The 13,370-nt window shown below is 43.6% G+C and overlaps 2 protein-coding genes across 4 annotated transcripts in view; both read left to right on the forward strand.

The window, feature by feature from the left end:
• Positions 1–13,370, forward strand: part of LOC126385760 (nuclear factor 7, brain-like) — a 410,666-nt gene that overhangs the window by 173,090 nt on the left and 224,206 nt on the right. The gene's annotated exons all lie outside the window — the stretch shown is intronic.
• LOC126385777 (ubiquinol-cytochrome-c reductase complex assembly factor 1) overlaps positions 12,218–13,370 on the forward strand; it is a 30,580-nt gene continuing 29,427 nt past the window's right edge. The window contains exon 1 of the mRNA XM_050037723.1: positions 12,218–12,448. Within this exon, the coding sequence (XP_049893680.1) occupies positions 12,374–12,448 (75 nt within the window). The 5' untranslated portion in view covers positions 12,218–12,373. The remainder of the gene's footprint in view (positions 12,449–13,370) is intronic.

Consider the following 13,370-nt stretch of genomic DNA (forward strand, 5'->3'; position numbering starts at 1 on the left):
TTTGGTCACGGAGCTCCCTCCATCTCTTGAACGCCTGACTGAGGTTTACTCTTGTTTTTCCTCTTCTTTTATCACTCTCCTTTTTGCTCTTCTTTGCCTCCTCACACAGAGGAGCTCCTTTTCTTTTGCTAGGCCGTTTTTCACTTGTCTCCAAACTTTGTCCGTCGGCCATTGTGCTCGTGACTCAACTATCTCATGCCCAACTCCTCATAAGGACCAGCTCCAGTCCCTGATTGGCTGACAGACCAGTTTCGCAATACATGACGCGTTTCCTGCCGTAAAGCAGATTTTTTCCGTGAAATTTCGGCACTGGTGGCAGCAGCTTATTACAAAGATTGCAAAGCCACTAAGTAACCTATGTAAACGCTGATAGTCTGATTTTACTTTTACTGTGGACACTACCCTGTGCAACACACATTATTTTCATCATGATATATTTAGGAAAAGATGCGCTCTGTTGCCTCTTTAAACATGAATCAACACAAATATCAAGAATGTTACTGCGGCTCCAACAATGATCGATGGGTACATTGACCTTGAGGGCTCTGAGATGTGCCTATAAATAAATAAAATGCATCATCATCATCATTATCATCATCATCATCTTCCCAGCCACTTCACATTTGACTGCAAACTGCCCCAGTACATGCTAGAAGTCATGGTGTGATGAAGTCAACAAAACCACATCATCTGCAAAGAGAAGAGATGCAATGCTTTACCTGTGAAACTAATGGCGTTACCATCAAATGACCTGTACTTTGTGTTTACGGCTAATTAGCATGTTAGCGTGTCATTGTGGGCAAGTTCGTCTTAATTTAACCATGAAAAAAGCCTCTAGTTACAATTGCAAAATCCTACATTAATGAAAAGGACATGAAAGCCCCACTCACATTGTGTAACTGACCTGCTCTCTTCACGTCTCTTCTTCTGTGGTGCTACACAGTCATATTATGTTTCCTGAACATACACAGCCTCATGTACAACATGTGTGCATGAAGACACTCACAGAACATCAACATCTCTCCTTCTCACACTCACACCCAAACACACTCGGAGCAGCTGCGTGGGTTAGATCATCAGTTTGTACAGCAGGCTGGTACCCTGTCCTGCGTCAGGAGGTGTTAGTGGTAACATTAGCCAGGGGGGCGAAGGAAGGAAGAGCCAGGCCCTGAAAAAGGAGGAGGATGGAGAGAGTAAAAGAGAGACAGAGTGAGGTGGAGTGTTAGCATAACCTGAGGCTTAAACGTGTCATTTCTGTTGTTGTTTTAGCCCCACCATTTAAACACTCAGGAAATCAGACTGTCTTAACAGGAGACCTCCTCTGCCATCACACCCTGACACCCTTTCCTCTCCTCTTGTATTTCTACTTCTTTTTTTAATCTTTCACTCTTCATAGTGCTGATCCATCCTCTTTATCACCTCATCCGTTCTTTGCCTTCTTATTTCTTCGTCTTCGTCTCGCTCCTGTTTTGTTCCTTCTTCTCCTCCTCTCTTTCTTTAAACCTGAAACAAGAGTGACAACACAGAGGCGGGTTTGATGACACCAACTGACACAACAGGATGCAGACAGGGTTAACCACACCAGACATTATGATTACTGGTTTTAATTGGCGTCCGTCTTGACTTGGTTTGAAGGTGAGTAATATAAATGTCTGGAAGGTGCTTCAGTGGTGTTTTTTATTCCAACGTGCAGCATTTTAATCCTCTTACCACAGATTTGGCAGCCATGATCACCACTGGGAATGTCTGTGCTGGTGCCACTGGTCGCAGCTATTATGTAGATGTACGGCGCAGTCACCAGGAGACAATGTTGGCATTGTATGTTTCTGCAAACGACGAATATGTCACACGTTTCATATGTATCATATCAACATTTCTAAAGTGAGGTAACTTTACAAAGTCCTTTACAGACGTGAAAACAAAAGACAAAGTACAATTAATTGTTTTGCCTCCAGCTAAGCCCCGCCCACCCAAAAAGTCATACTGTTTAGTAGCAGTAAAACGGTCTATATTTCAATGTAACCCTTTTGTACTCACCAATATTTTGATTAGTGATTACAATTACATTTATTTTGTAATTTACATTTAATAACTCCCCAGCACTGCTCACGACTCCCACATAATCGTCTGTAACATGGAGAAGCAATAACAGAGTCAAAAGAGGAAGAAAGACTGTACAACAATGAGAGAGGTTGTGTGTTCACGCTACCTGAGAGGGGACGACGGGTTCATGCCCACAGCAGCTCAGCTCACAGCCCACTGACCCACCAGGACGACCCCCATCTGTCAACATTTATGAACTTCTGAATCTAATCTGGTGCACTTTTATTTGTATTTGAGATCCCATTACCACACAGCAGCATGTGGTAAGTAAAGTAAATTACCTCTGAATCTAATCTAAAACTGCAATCATGTGTTACAGGCCGATTTAATGGCTCCTGTGCTAATAACATTTCTTCTTAATGGCTCCGTCCCTTAAAGAAACAACTCTTTCAAAGCAGGGGCCATGTGGAAACAAGGTGCTCACACACTTTAGTGAGACGTTCACTGCCTTTCTGAGCAGATGATGGAACAGACACACACACCACATAAACACACACACACACACTTTACTATGTGTCTTTGAGGAGAGGCAGGGCCATCACTCACTTGCTTTTTTTTTTTAAATATGTCTGTGTGTATGTGCACGGGTGAGTATAAATACATCCTTGACCTTTGTTTTCTTTGCACTTTCTCTCCTATGGGATACTGTTAAAGGTGGACTAACACACACACACAGTGTCATGTTGCGGGCAGGATGGCGAGGTGGCAGCCATTATTTATGTCTGCTTTCTTTAGCCAGGTTTCTCACAGGAACAGGAGCCGAGCAGGAATCCAACGCTTCCTCTGCATCCGTCATTTATCACTCTTTATTAATACAAACACACACACACATGCACACACACACAAATGCACATCAGAAGAGACAATTACACGTATAAAAATCTGCATACACAAAAAAAATCAACACACCAAAGCAAAGAATGTCAATGGCATTAAACTGTCCAGGGTGATGCAATCACAACAATTCACACAAATTCAGCCAATCATTGCGAGTTCTGTGCGACCTTGCAATTTTGTCCAATCACTGCAACTTTACCGCAAATCATACTGTTTAAAATAGTAAAATCTTGTTTTATTATAGAGCTGCAGGCAGCGTATCGATTCAATCAGCCCCTCTGTGCTTGGGACAGAGTCACGCACAGTGGCAAGGCTAACTGTTAGCGCCACATGGCTAATGTTACGCAGTTGTTCTTAACAGGTACAAGGACAGAGCTGAGTCATTTTATTGTCACTGTGAGATTAATGGCCCAGTGTTGTATGTTAACTGCTGCTGCACAAGCTGCAACGTAGTGGTGAAAGTGAGTAGGGATGAGATCAAGTTGTGCTGTGTTAGCTTGTGCTAACTGGGCAGAGACAGCACGAGGAGAGCGCCTGATAATGGCAATCAGCTATAATAATAATTGATAAACCCCCCTGCAACTAATTTACCAGAATGCACAGTGCCACACCAGACCAATAAACCATTGGCGGATGACGTAATGTGAACACATTCATTTGAAACAATGGCTGCTAGCTTGCAAGAAACAATCTTGATCTCTTACAGTCAAAGACAAAGCTAAAACTTAAAACATCTAAGGTGAGAAACAGAGTCTTGGTTTATATTTGATCAGCGCTGCCTAGGTTTACTGTTTGATCCCAGTTTTTTTGGGCCTCTCGTTATTACAGCTAAACATGGCATTAAAATATGTTTCTGGAAAAACTGTAGTCGAGAAATAGGCAGTGCACTAACATAATCTTGATATATATTCAATCAGCGCTGCCTGGTTATGATCGGATTTCTTCGAAGTTTGCGAGGGCAAGAGAGAGGCGCAGGTCTGTCTCTTGATCTGCTTCTGTACTCTTTGTGTCCACAGTTTGCAAATCCTAGGATGGCGAAGGAACAGCCCGCCTTACTCTGCCTTTGATTGGCTTACTCTGACATTCTTACCCTAACCGTAACCAATGCCACTCCTCTTGCCTAAACCTAACCAATCCACAACAAACAATGAACAGCGAAGGCAACCAGCCACCAACAAGCCACTCATAGGGAGAGTAGGGTGGGTCGTTCCTTCGCCATCCAAGGCTGAATCCAAATGTCCACCCTCTGGATTTGCAAAGTGAACCCTTGCGGACATCAGTTGTACGCTGTGTGACATATTTACTGTCATCACGTAATGTCTGCGATGGCAGAGACTGCAAGCAGCTGATAGACAGCCCTCAAGATTGTTTTACTCATTGCCATGGAAACGTTCAACTATTGCTGCTGTCATAATTATATGTGTCATATAAGTTGATAAATAGTGTCCACTCATCTGTTCCTGCAGAAAACAAGATATTAGACTAAACAAAAATAAATTGATACATCTCTATATAACAGGCTACACGTGTTCAAAAAGAGAAATGTTTGTAAATAAGGACGTTACCTCAATAAATTGGGTGTTACTGACATTTGCTGTTTTTCAGCCATTTTGTCTTCAGTCCCTCTACAGCCTGTACTTATACATATATCTGTATCATGATGGATTGATGATTTTAACAGGCCTAACAATCAATAACTATTTTACACATTCATGAGATTTTTTTTTCAGCAGTTGAAAAACCCACAACATCACATCCGTATTGCAATGACTTGTCTGCACCCCAAGTGGACTCTCTGGAAGTCTGCAGAAAGTCCGCTTGAGGCCCTTGTGGACTGGTTGAATTGTGGATTTGGACAGCACTCCAGGACTCCCTGTGAACGTGCCGGACATTTGGATTCAGCCCAAGTATTCGAAAGTTTGCGTGGCAGCATGGGTGGCAGAAAATGTGGAAGTACAGCTTGTAGTTCGAGCAACAGCCCAAGAGCCAGCGGATGACGATATTTACGTCATCCGAGTTTTGCCGGGGGGCGAGGTGGGATATCTAGGCACTGGTTAGATGGTGGGAAGTTTACCACAGTTCATTTACACATACTATCACACCTATTTGATAAAAAAGCTGGTTGAAAATCGGCGAAGCACCCTTTTAAGAGAGCTTGAGCTTCTAAGATGAAGTATTGTTAGGAGTAGGGAGGAGGACTTAAGAAAATGGTGGAAAGACAAAGAGGTAGGAGAAATATTCTCAAAACGATTAGATGGTGCAGGAATGTCTGTGGTTGATCTCATTAGACTCTCTTTGTTGTTATTTTATGTTTCCTTGTGGTTATTTGAGTCTTTTCAGGTCGGTACGAGTCTCTTATTGGATGACATTTTTCAGGTGGAGGCCAGAGGGGGCCCCCCTAACACTTTGGGCCCCCTGGCCTGTGCACTGTAGGCCCATCAGTGATTTTAATGCTTAGAAGGGGGTTCCACCAGATTTTTAATTTTGGCATGGCGGGATATAAACTAAACTGTAAACCAGATGAACTTTAATGGAGTTGGCACATTACAAGTCTGGAGCAGAGGCAGACTGTGGGGACTTATGGTTGCTTCCTGGGAGGGTTCTTCAGTGCTAGATCAAGGTCATAGATGGGAAATGGTGTGTGTGTGTGTGTTGTCAGGTGAGGTCACTGCAGGGAGTACAGCATCTGACCGACTGCAGAGGAAATAGCAGTGGCTAGACCTGACGTTACCCCACTCAGTCGCGTCTCATAACTCACTGCTGAAGTATTTTTGTAACTGTTCACGTTCAGCATCAATCTAAAGCCGCTGATTTCATTTCCTCACAAACGTTCGGGTCTCAACCAGGCTGCCGTTCCACAAACTCCACTTGACCTTTTAGTTTTCCCTTTCACACCCTTTCAATTTGTTTCTCTCCTGCAGATTTTTTTCTTTTCTCTCTTGTTTTCACTGTACCTCTCTCTCTCTCTCTCTCTCTCTCTCTCTCTCTCTCTCACACACACACACACACACACACACACACCATTCCTGCATCAATCATCACCCAGTAATCAGCTGTGATTGATTGTGTCCACAAGCAGTGACTCAGGAATCAAAGGGCTGCACAGGACAAATTAGAAAAACACAAAATAATAACAGGAACATTGACTCCTGCCTGCACTGGCTCTTCTTTCATGCATGCCAGGAAAATTCATTCTGACATAATTTGAAAATGAAGGAAATTTAGCGAATTACAGTAAATCAGAATATATCAACTGCTCTCTGAATGTCAGTAAGTTTAACATCAACAGTTTGCTTTCCGTCTGTCCTTTGGTCTTTCTGCTGAACCACAAATTACATGAACAGTGTTTGGACAATGAAGTCCCATTCTCGAAGCATGTCAGTGTGTGTGTGTGTGTGTGTGTGTGTGTGTGTGTGTGTTAAAGGTGACACCAATTTGTCACGGTTAATGATTGTGACCTTCCTGCCTGCGACATGAGAACACACACACACACGCACACACACACACGCACACACACACACACACACACACACACACACACACACACACACACACACACACACACACACACACACACTTTCCAAATGAGACAGATTGAAAACAGAGCATGATGCAAGGCAACTAAAACATTACCTCACCTCTTCTATCCAACCAAGACACCATCTTCTCCTTGAGAGCTGGCTGCCACTGACATGAACATGACTGTCTGAACCAAATTTCATGGCAGTCCATCAAAACCACAAATGTGAACCTCATGGTGGCGCTAGAGGAAGAGGTCAGGGGATCGCCAAAGTCATCTGGTTACATCATCTGGGGAGCCTGAATGTCTGTATCAAACTTCACAGCAATCCATCCAATATTTGTTAATGTTATTTCAGTCGGGCGGCACGGTGGCACGGTGGTTAGCACTGTCGCCTGACAGCAAGAGGGTTTCTAGTTCGATCCCGGGTGTGGGAGCCCTTCTGTTCGGAGTTTGCATGTTCTCCCCGTGTCAGCGTGGGCTCTCTCTGGGTACTCCGGCTTCCTCCCACAGTCCAAAGACATGCAGGTTAATTGGTGACTCTAAATTGTCCGTAGGTGTGAATGTGAGTGTGAATGGTTGTCTGTCTCTATGTGTCAGCCCTGCGATAGTCTGGTGACCTGACCTGTCCTCAAGAGGACAAGCGGTTAGAAAATGGATGGATGGATTATTTCAGCCTGGACTGAAGAAATAGACAGTTAACCGTTAATCAGTGAACAGCCAAGAATATTTTGACCAGTTACACATGTCGGTCCAGAGGTTACTTTTGCTCCTGTTTTGTTTGAACGAATGTTAGTTAGCAGCACCACTCATTTAATGATTGCCACTTGTAATGCTGTCTCGACGAAACAGCATTGCTTTGAAAACACTGTGCTCACCCTCTGGTCTCCCCCAGGCTGCCTTGGTATGTAAGCATCTCAATCATAGACTGTATATAACGATGGACGACGCGTCTCCACTCACCTCCACTGTACAATAATGAAGCCAGAATATTACGGATACAGCTGCCTTCATCTTGGTGATGTTATCTGGCCTGTGTGTGAAGTTAAACATGAAACAGAGAGGCATGCTTGTCCCAAAGCTGTGTACATGGCTGTTGTCTACTGGCGATGGGAAAGGAGTCTAGAGCCTGTTTTTAGAGGTTTACCTGTGTTTAAAAAAACCTGCGTGCACATGCTAATTCTGGTGGAAAAGGGGAAGGGCCTGTATGTTTCAGCTTCTATCCTGTTAATGCAGTCAGCTGACTGTCTATGTGCAAAGCCAACAGAAAACCAAGTATAAGGCATTTACATCACAAAACAGAAAGGCCTCCTGTATTTAACATCATTGTACTTTTTTCTTACTAATTTACAGTTTAGTTAATGTTAATGGGTGTCGGGCTGTTGAAAGCAAAATTAACCCGAACTGACATCCTTAGTCTGGACAAACATGGTGGGCCTTCACACAGAGGGCTCTAGTTTCCCGGCGCAGCGCAGGGTGGTGAACCCCACGCAGAGCTAGTTTCGAGCAGCGCAACCCGAGGCGCGCTCAGTTTGGTAGTTTGGCAGACCGAGGTGCGCTGAGATGGGTGTGGCGGCGCAGCAGGGGGAGGCGTCGACAGATCCAGCTTGGCGCAGTGACAGTTTTGTGCCAAACGGCTTCACCGAAGGTGCGCTAAAAGCTCGCCAGCTGAAACCAGGTCTACTGTCAACACAGGCCGAGCGCAGCCGGTGTAAGCCGAAGTTTGGCTGACCGGCGGACAGTGCGCACACGTCACCAAAACCTCACAGGCAGGTTTCCAGAATATCAGGCACATTAACGATGCAATAAATACCCAAAAAACCACTATTCAATGCAACTATCTGCAATCAGCACATAAATGTATCTCTATATCGACTGTCCCGTCACATCTGATGTCAGATCAAAGGGGATTGGCACCGTTTGGCACGTTTGGCACGCGTAATGGAAACCCAACCTGATTTGATTAACACAGCTGCAAACTAATGAGTTCACATCCCTCTCAGCCAACCACAAACAGCCACAGCATCAGATAGGGAGTATATATTCAGCATCTGTCATCTTAGAAAAGTCAAAAGAAAAGAAACAGAGTGAGACTGCGAGAGAGAAAGAGAGAGCGCGCGCGCACGAGAGAAACGCAACATTGATTTACAATTGTGGTGACCTCCTCCCAGGCTACCTTTGCATCATCAGCCCGTGGAGGTCTGCTCGCAGTTCCGTATATTCGGACACTGCGAGCTTGGACCTCCCGGACCAAAACATCAGTTTCCTCCTGGGAGAAGTTTGGCCGTCTGACGCTGCTGCTCTCTTCTGCCATGGCGAATTGAGTAAACTCTCATTACGCCTTCGCGCGGCGCATTTAAGGGCGAGGAGAGGGGCTCATTTGATTGGTGTGATGTGTGTAAAACCCACTCCACGCCTTCTCCCCTCCCACTTTTTGACTTGCGCAGGTAGGAGGGACGGAGGTGGGAAAGAGGAGTAGCTGCGCCAGGGCGCACGGTGTGCCAAACTTACAAAATCCGCCTGGCGCCCCCGCCTGGTCTGGAAACTAGAGCCCAGAATGACATTGCTACACACACCCACACTTTGCCTTCGTTTTGTGTGACAGATGTGTTGATATGTTTATGTGTTAGTCACACAGAAGACATCTTTAGAATTTAAAGCCTTCAAACATTTTTACAACAGAAAAAGTTGTGCATGTGCATGAATGTAAATATTCAGTATATGGAGGTTTGGGTGTCAAACTACATTTCTATGTCAGTGTTTGGGGAGCAATGTATTATCTTCTCAAATCTTTCATGCAGAAATACATTACATACTGTGACTGTCTGGGGGCTTTAGCAGGAAGCAGCTGAATAGCTGGATGGCTTTAAACAATCTGTGGAGGCAGCCATGCATGGCCCTGCTTACTCTGTGGCCCTGGAGTCGCTGCAGAACTGGCTGAGCCTTTGTGAGGTTATATTCAGGATGACTGTTCATTTGACGGAGAAGAGAAGAGAAGAGAAGAGAAGAGAAGAGAAGAGAAGAGAAGAGAAGAGAAGAGTGTTACAATTAAAAATGAGACAACATCAACATCATGTGAAAGGACTCATTTTGCAGAGACGTATGCACAGAGGCCTTTTAGCCCTTTATGTCACTATTTTGATGTAATGGCCTGAACATTTACTGTGTAGCTGAGCCACATCTCAGCTGTTTTGGTTGTCTAATAAACCCAAAGTATATGTCCAGCACCAAATGACAGACAGAAAATGTTAATGATCAAGAAAGTCGAGTGTTCACTGTCGCAGGTAAAGATGTTTTTCTCAGGAGTTGGTGGAAAATATTGGATTCCATTCATCAGACGGACACGAACATTACTCCACATGTTGCTCTATTTAGGCAATTGTTTGCTAACCTGTCATTTAAAGCAACTTTACAGAGTGTTGTGGTGATGGATGTGTATTGTATGGTGTCATTTTCTGATGCAGTATTTTCACTGGTTTATGTTTTGATATGGTTGGGAAACGGTAAATTGATACAACATGGCTTTGCGATATTTTTGTGTGGCAAAATTGCATCATCACACAGTGCCAGGTATTGTTGTCTAATGTACCAATTATTAATATTACAAATACAAATTCAACTTTAGGTAGTTTACTGGAATAGTACAATCAATTGCTTTTTTAGTCCACTGGACATATTTAATTGCTGCAAAAAAATGGATGAGGTGAGATGAACAAACTGAAAAATTCTTACCTTATTTGATAAAACAGATGTCCACAAACCTATACATATGGGACCTACATATGCATTAAATGTAAGGATGTCAAAGCGAGGGGGGCTGCCCTTGGATAGCTACCTGTGTGCAACACTGTCAGTCCCTAAAGGAAACAGAGACACTGTGCTGATTATTTAAAACAAAGAGCCACTATGGTGACATGTACTTGGTTTTAAATACTTTGCACTTCTTGGTAAAATACGCTGGGTCTAACATACTACATAACAGGGGTGTGGACTTGAGTCACATGACTTGGACTCAAGTCAGACTCGAGTCACAAATTCAGTGACTTTAAGCGGCGTTCATAAGGTCGGAGGTTCCGAGGTCCTGGACATTAACTCGGGGGAAAAGTGCTTTGAACACGTGGTTGGAGTGGAATTTATCGTTCGGTACATCATGTGGAAGTGTAGCAACCCGAGGACCCCGAGTTGACATGCCATGACGTTATAGCAATGATGGCCCCCTTCGTGAGTCAAATTATTTTTCTTAGGTAAAAAAATGCATCTCAAAGACGTCTTTAAGCAAATTTGAACATTACGTGTGTAATTATACGTAGAATTAGTAACATTGCCAACACCATACATTAGCAAAACATTTCTGACCTCTTCATTTAGCCAAAAAGGCTAACAACATCAGCCCAGCTCCACTGGGCTACAGATTTATGCCTTCTCATTGAACACAACACAGGAGAGCGAAAATCTTCTTGCGGGCATGCATGTTTACGTCCAAGGTCCGATGTGAGGCAATGAACGCACTTTTTCCAGAAGTAGGGGCTTTTCCGGGCTTTTCACGTCAGGTCCTTGGAAACCTCCGAGCCCTCTGAACGCAGCTTTAGACTCAACTTAACAAAATAAAAGAACACTTGCACCTCAACTTGGACTTGAACACGAACGCTGGTGACTTCACTTGAACCTGAGCCTTTTGATCTGAAAATACTTGACAGCATCCTCCAAGCTCAGAGACTAAGAAGTATGTTATTTCAAAAGTGTGCTACAAATTTATTCATTTTTAAGAATCAAGTGACATTAACGCTGTTCATTTCTAGCATGTCGACACTTAATTCACCAGCAAGCTGCAGGGGAGAACCAGTAAGAACTAATGAGATGTTACTGGCTGCCAGTTTGGAAAAAACTATGGGTGGTCATCAGTTTCAGTTTAGTTAATGTAAGAAGGTACTGTGCATATTATACGCATGGTATAAAAATGCCAGAATTAGCCAAGAGGCTATTTGTCATCTGTAGCTTCTTGTGTGTTACACAAGGCCTCAAACAAGGATACAGTTAAACATAAAACAACTAAATGCATGCAGGTTGAAAACTGCAGATAGAAACACAACTTCCTACAAACTTCTTTTAACAAATAAATACACATTTTCAAATAATGACTGATATTTTAAAATGTTAAAATGGCTTACATTTAATGAAGAGTGCATTTTAACTACAGTAACAGCGATATGATTTCAAGATATACTGTCATATCAAAAGATGACGGTTGTCATACCATGTACATTTGCTTATCTACAATAATGAAAAAATACAACTGGCCGTTGAATCTCTTTATTTTAGTTATTTACTATGGGGAGATTTTTACACAAGCTTACATTAACAACCTGGGTGCAAATTTTAAGTATAGTAATAAAACACTCATTCAAACAAAAACAACCTTTCTGTTTTTGTTGCTTTAAGGGTCATTCTGGCTGATATTAATATAACTTCTGTAATACCGTGAAACCGCGGTATTTTCTGTGACAGATATCGTACTGTGAAAATTTCATACCATTGCAACACTAATTTATGACATGTTTGGGACTCGGAATTCAACGTTTAAGACTTTGGGCTAGACTTGAGACTTGCCTGTCTTGACTTGGGACTTGAGACGTTCTTGTGACTTGCAGAAGACATTGACTTGGTCCCATCTCTACTAAATAAAAACAAAAGAAACCCCCCCCTAACCGCTCAGGGTGGAAGCGGACCTTTTCTTCGCTGCTTCTGTTTCTGACCGGACACAATTGGCTGCCGGACAGATTCCGTTGACATTGCTGAGGAGGAGGAGGAGGCTGGGACAGATTGGTGTTACCAAACGTGAAGGATTCACTGAGGGGAGCCGCAGTTCAGTGGCAGCCCGCTTCTTGGCCGTGATATCGGGACACGGTTAGAGTCATGTATCGGCGGCCGCTGCAGTCCGCCGTCAGAAACGTTATTAACGCGACAGCGTCCAGAGCCGCCACCGGAAAGGTAACACCGTTACAGCTAACGTTAGCTTAGCTGGCTAATAGGATTTAAGCTAAGTTAGTTCACCAACACGACACATAACATTGTGTACCGTCAGTAAGAGGTGACGGTGAGTTGTGTTCAACACTCAGAGACAGGAGATGAAGACATGAGAGAAAGAAAGTGTGTGTGTGTGTGTGTGTGTGTGTGTGTGTGTGTGTGTGTGTGTGTTTTATCATCGACCCACAGAGGTATTAACGTCAGGTTAAACAGATTAACTAGTCCCCTGTGAGAGCTGCCAGCTGGTTTGTGTAGGTGAACTTCACCGTCAGGTTAACCGTTATCTAACGTTACTGCCGGTGAAAGTTAACGGCCACAGAGAGTCACCAGGCTGTGATGGAAACATGAAGTCCACTGACCTACTTTTAACCAGACCCCCCGGGCAAGTTCATCTAATCAAGGTTTTATAATGTGTAACAAAACTTACAATGAAACGTAAAAACCTGCTTTATGTGGGCCTTTACTTCTCTTATTTTAGAGGATAAAACAATAAATTCCAATAATTTAAAACATTTTAAACCTATAATGTTTAGAACCGACCAAGAGACACAGAAACCAGCTAAATTTGGGCCCTTTTTCTCTCTTGCTTAGTGGGTGAAACAAGAAATTCCAGTTTAGAAATGTACTATATTTGGGTCTTCCCTTTTTACAGGATAACACAACAAACTCGGCGGCACGGTGGTGTGGTGGTTAGCACTGGGGGTTGCCGGTTCGATCCCGGGTGTGGGAGCCCTTCTGTGCGGAGTTTGCATGTTCTCCCCGTGTCAGCGTGGGTTCTCTCCGGGCACTCCGGCTTCCTCCCACAGTCCAAAGACATGCAGATTGGGGACTAGGTTAATTGATAACTCTAAATTGGCCGTAGTTGTGAATGTGAGCGTGAATGGTT

Source organism: Epinephelus moara, chromosome 24, assembly GCF_006386435.1.
Source record: "Epinephelus moara isolate mb chromosome 24, YSFRI_EMoa_1.0, whole genome shotgun sequence".
Classification (NCBI taxonomy): Eukaryota; Metazoa; Chordata; class Actinopteri; order Perciformes; family Serranidae; genus Epinephelus; species Epinephelus moara.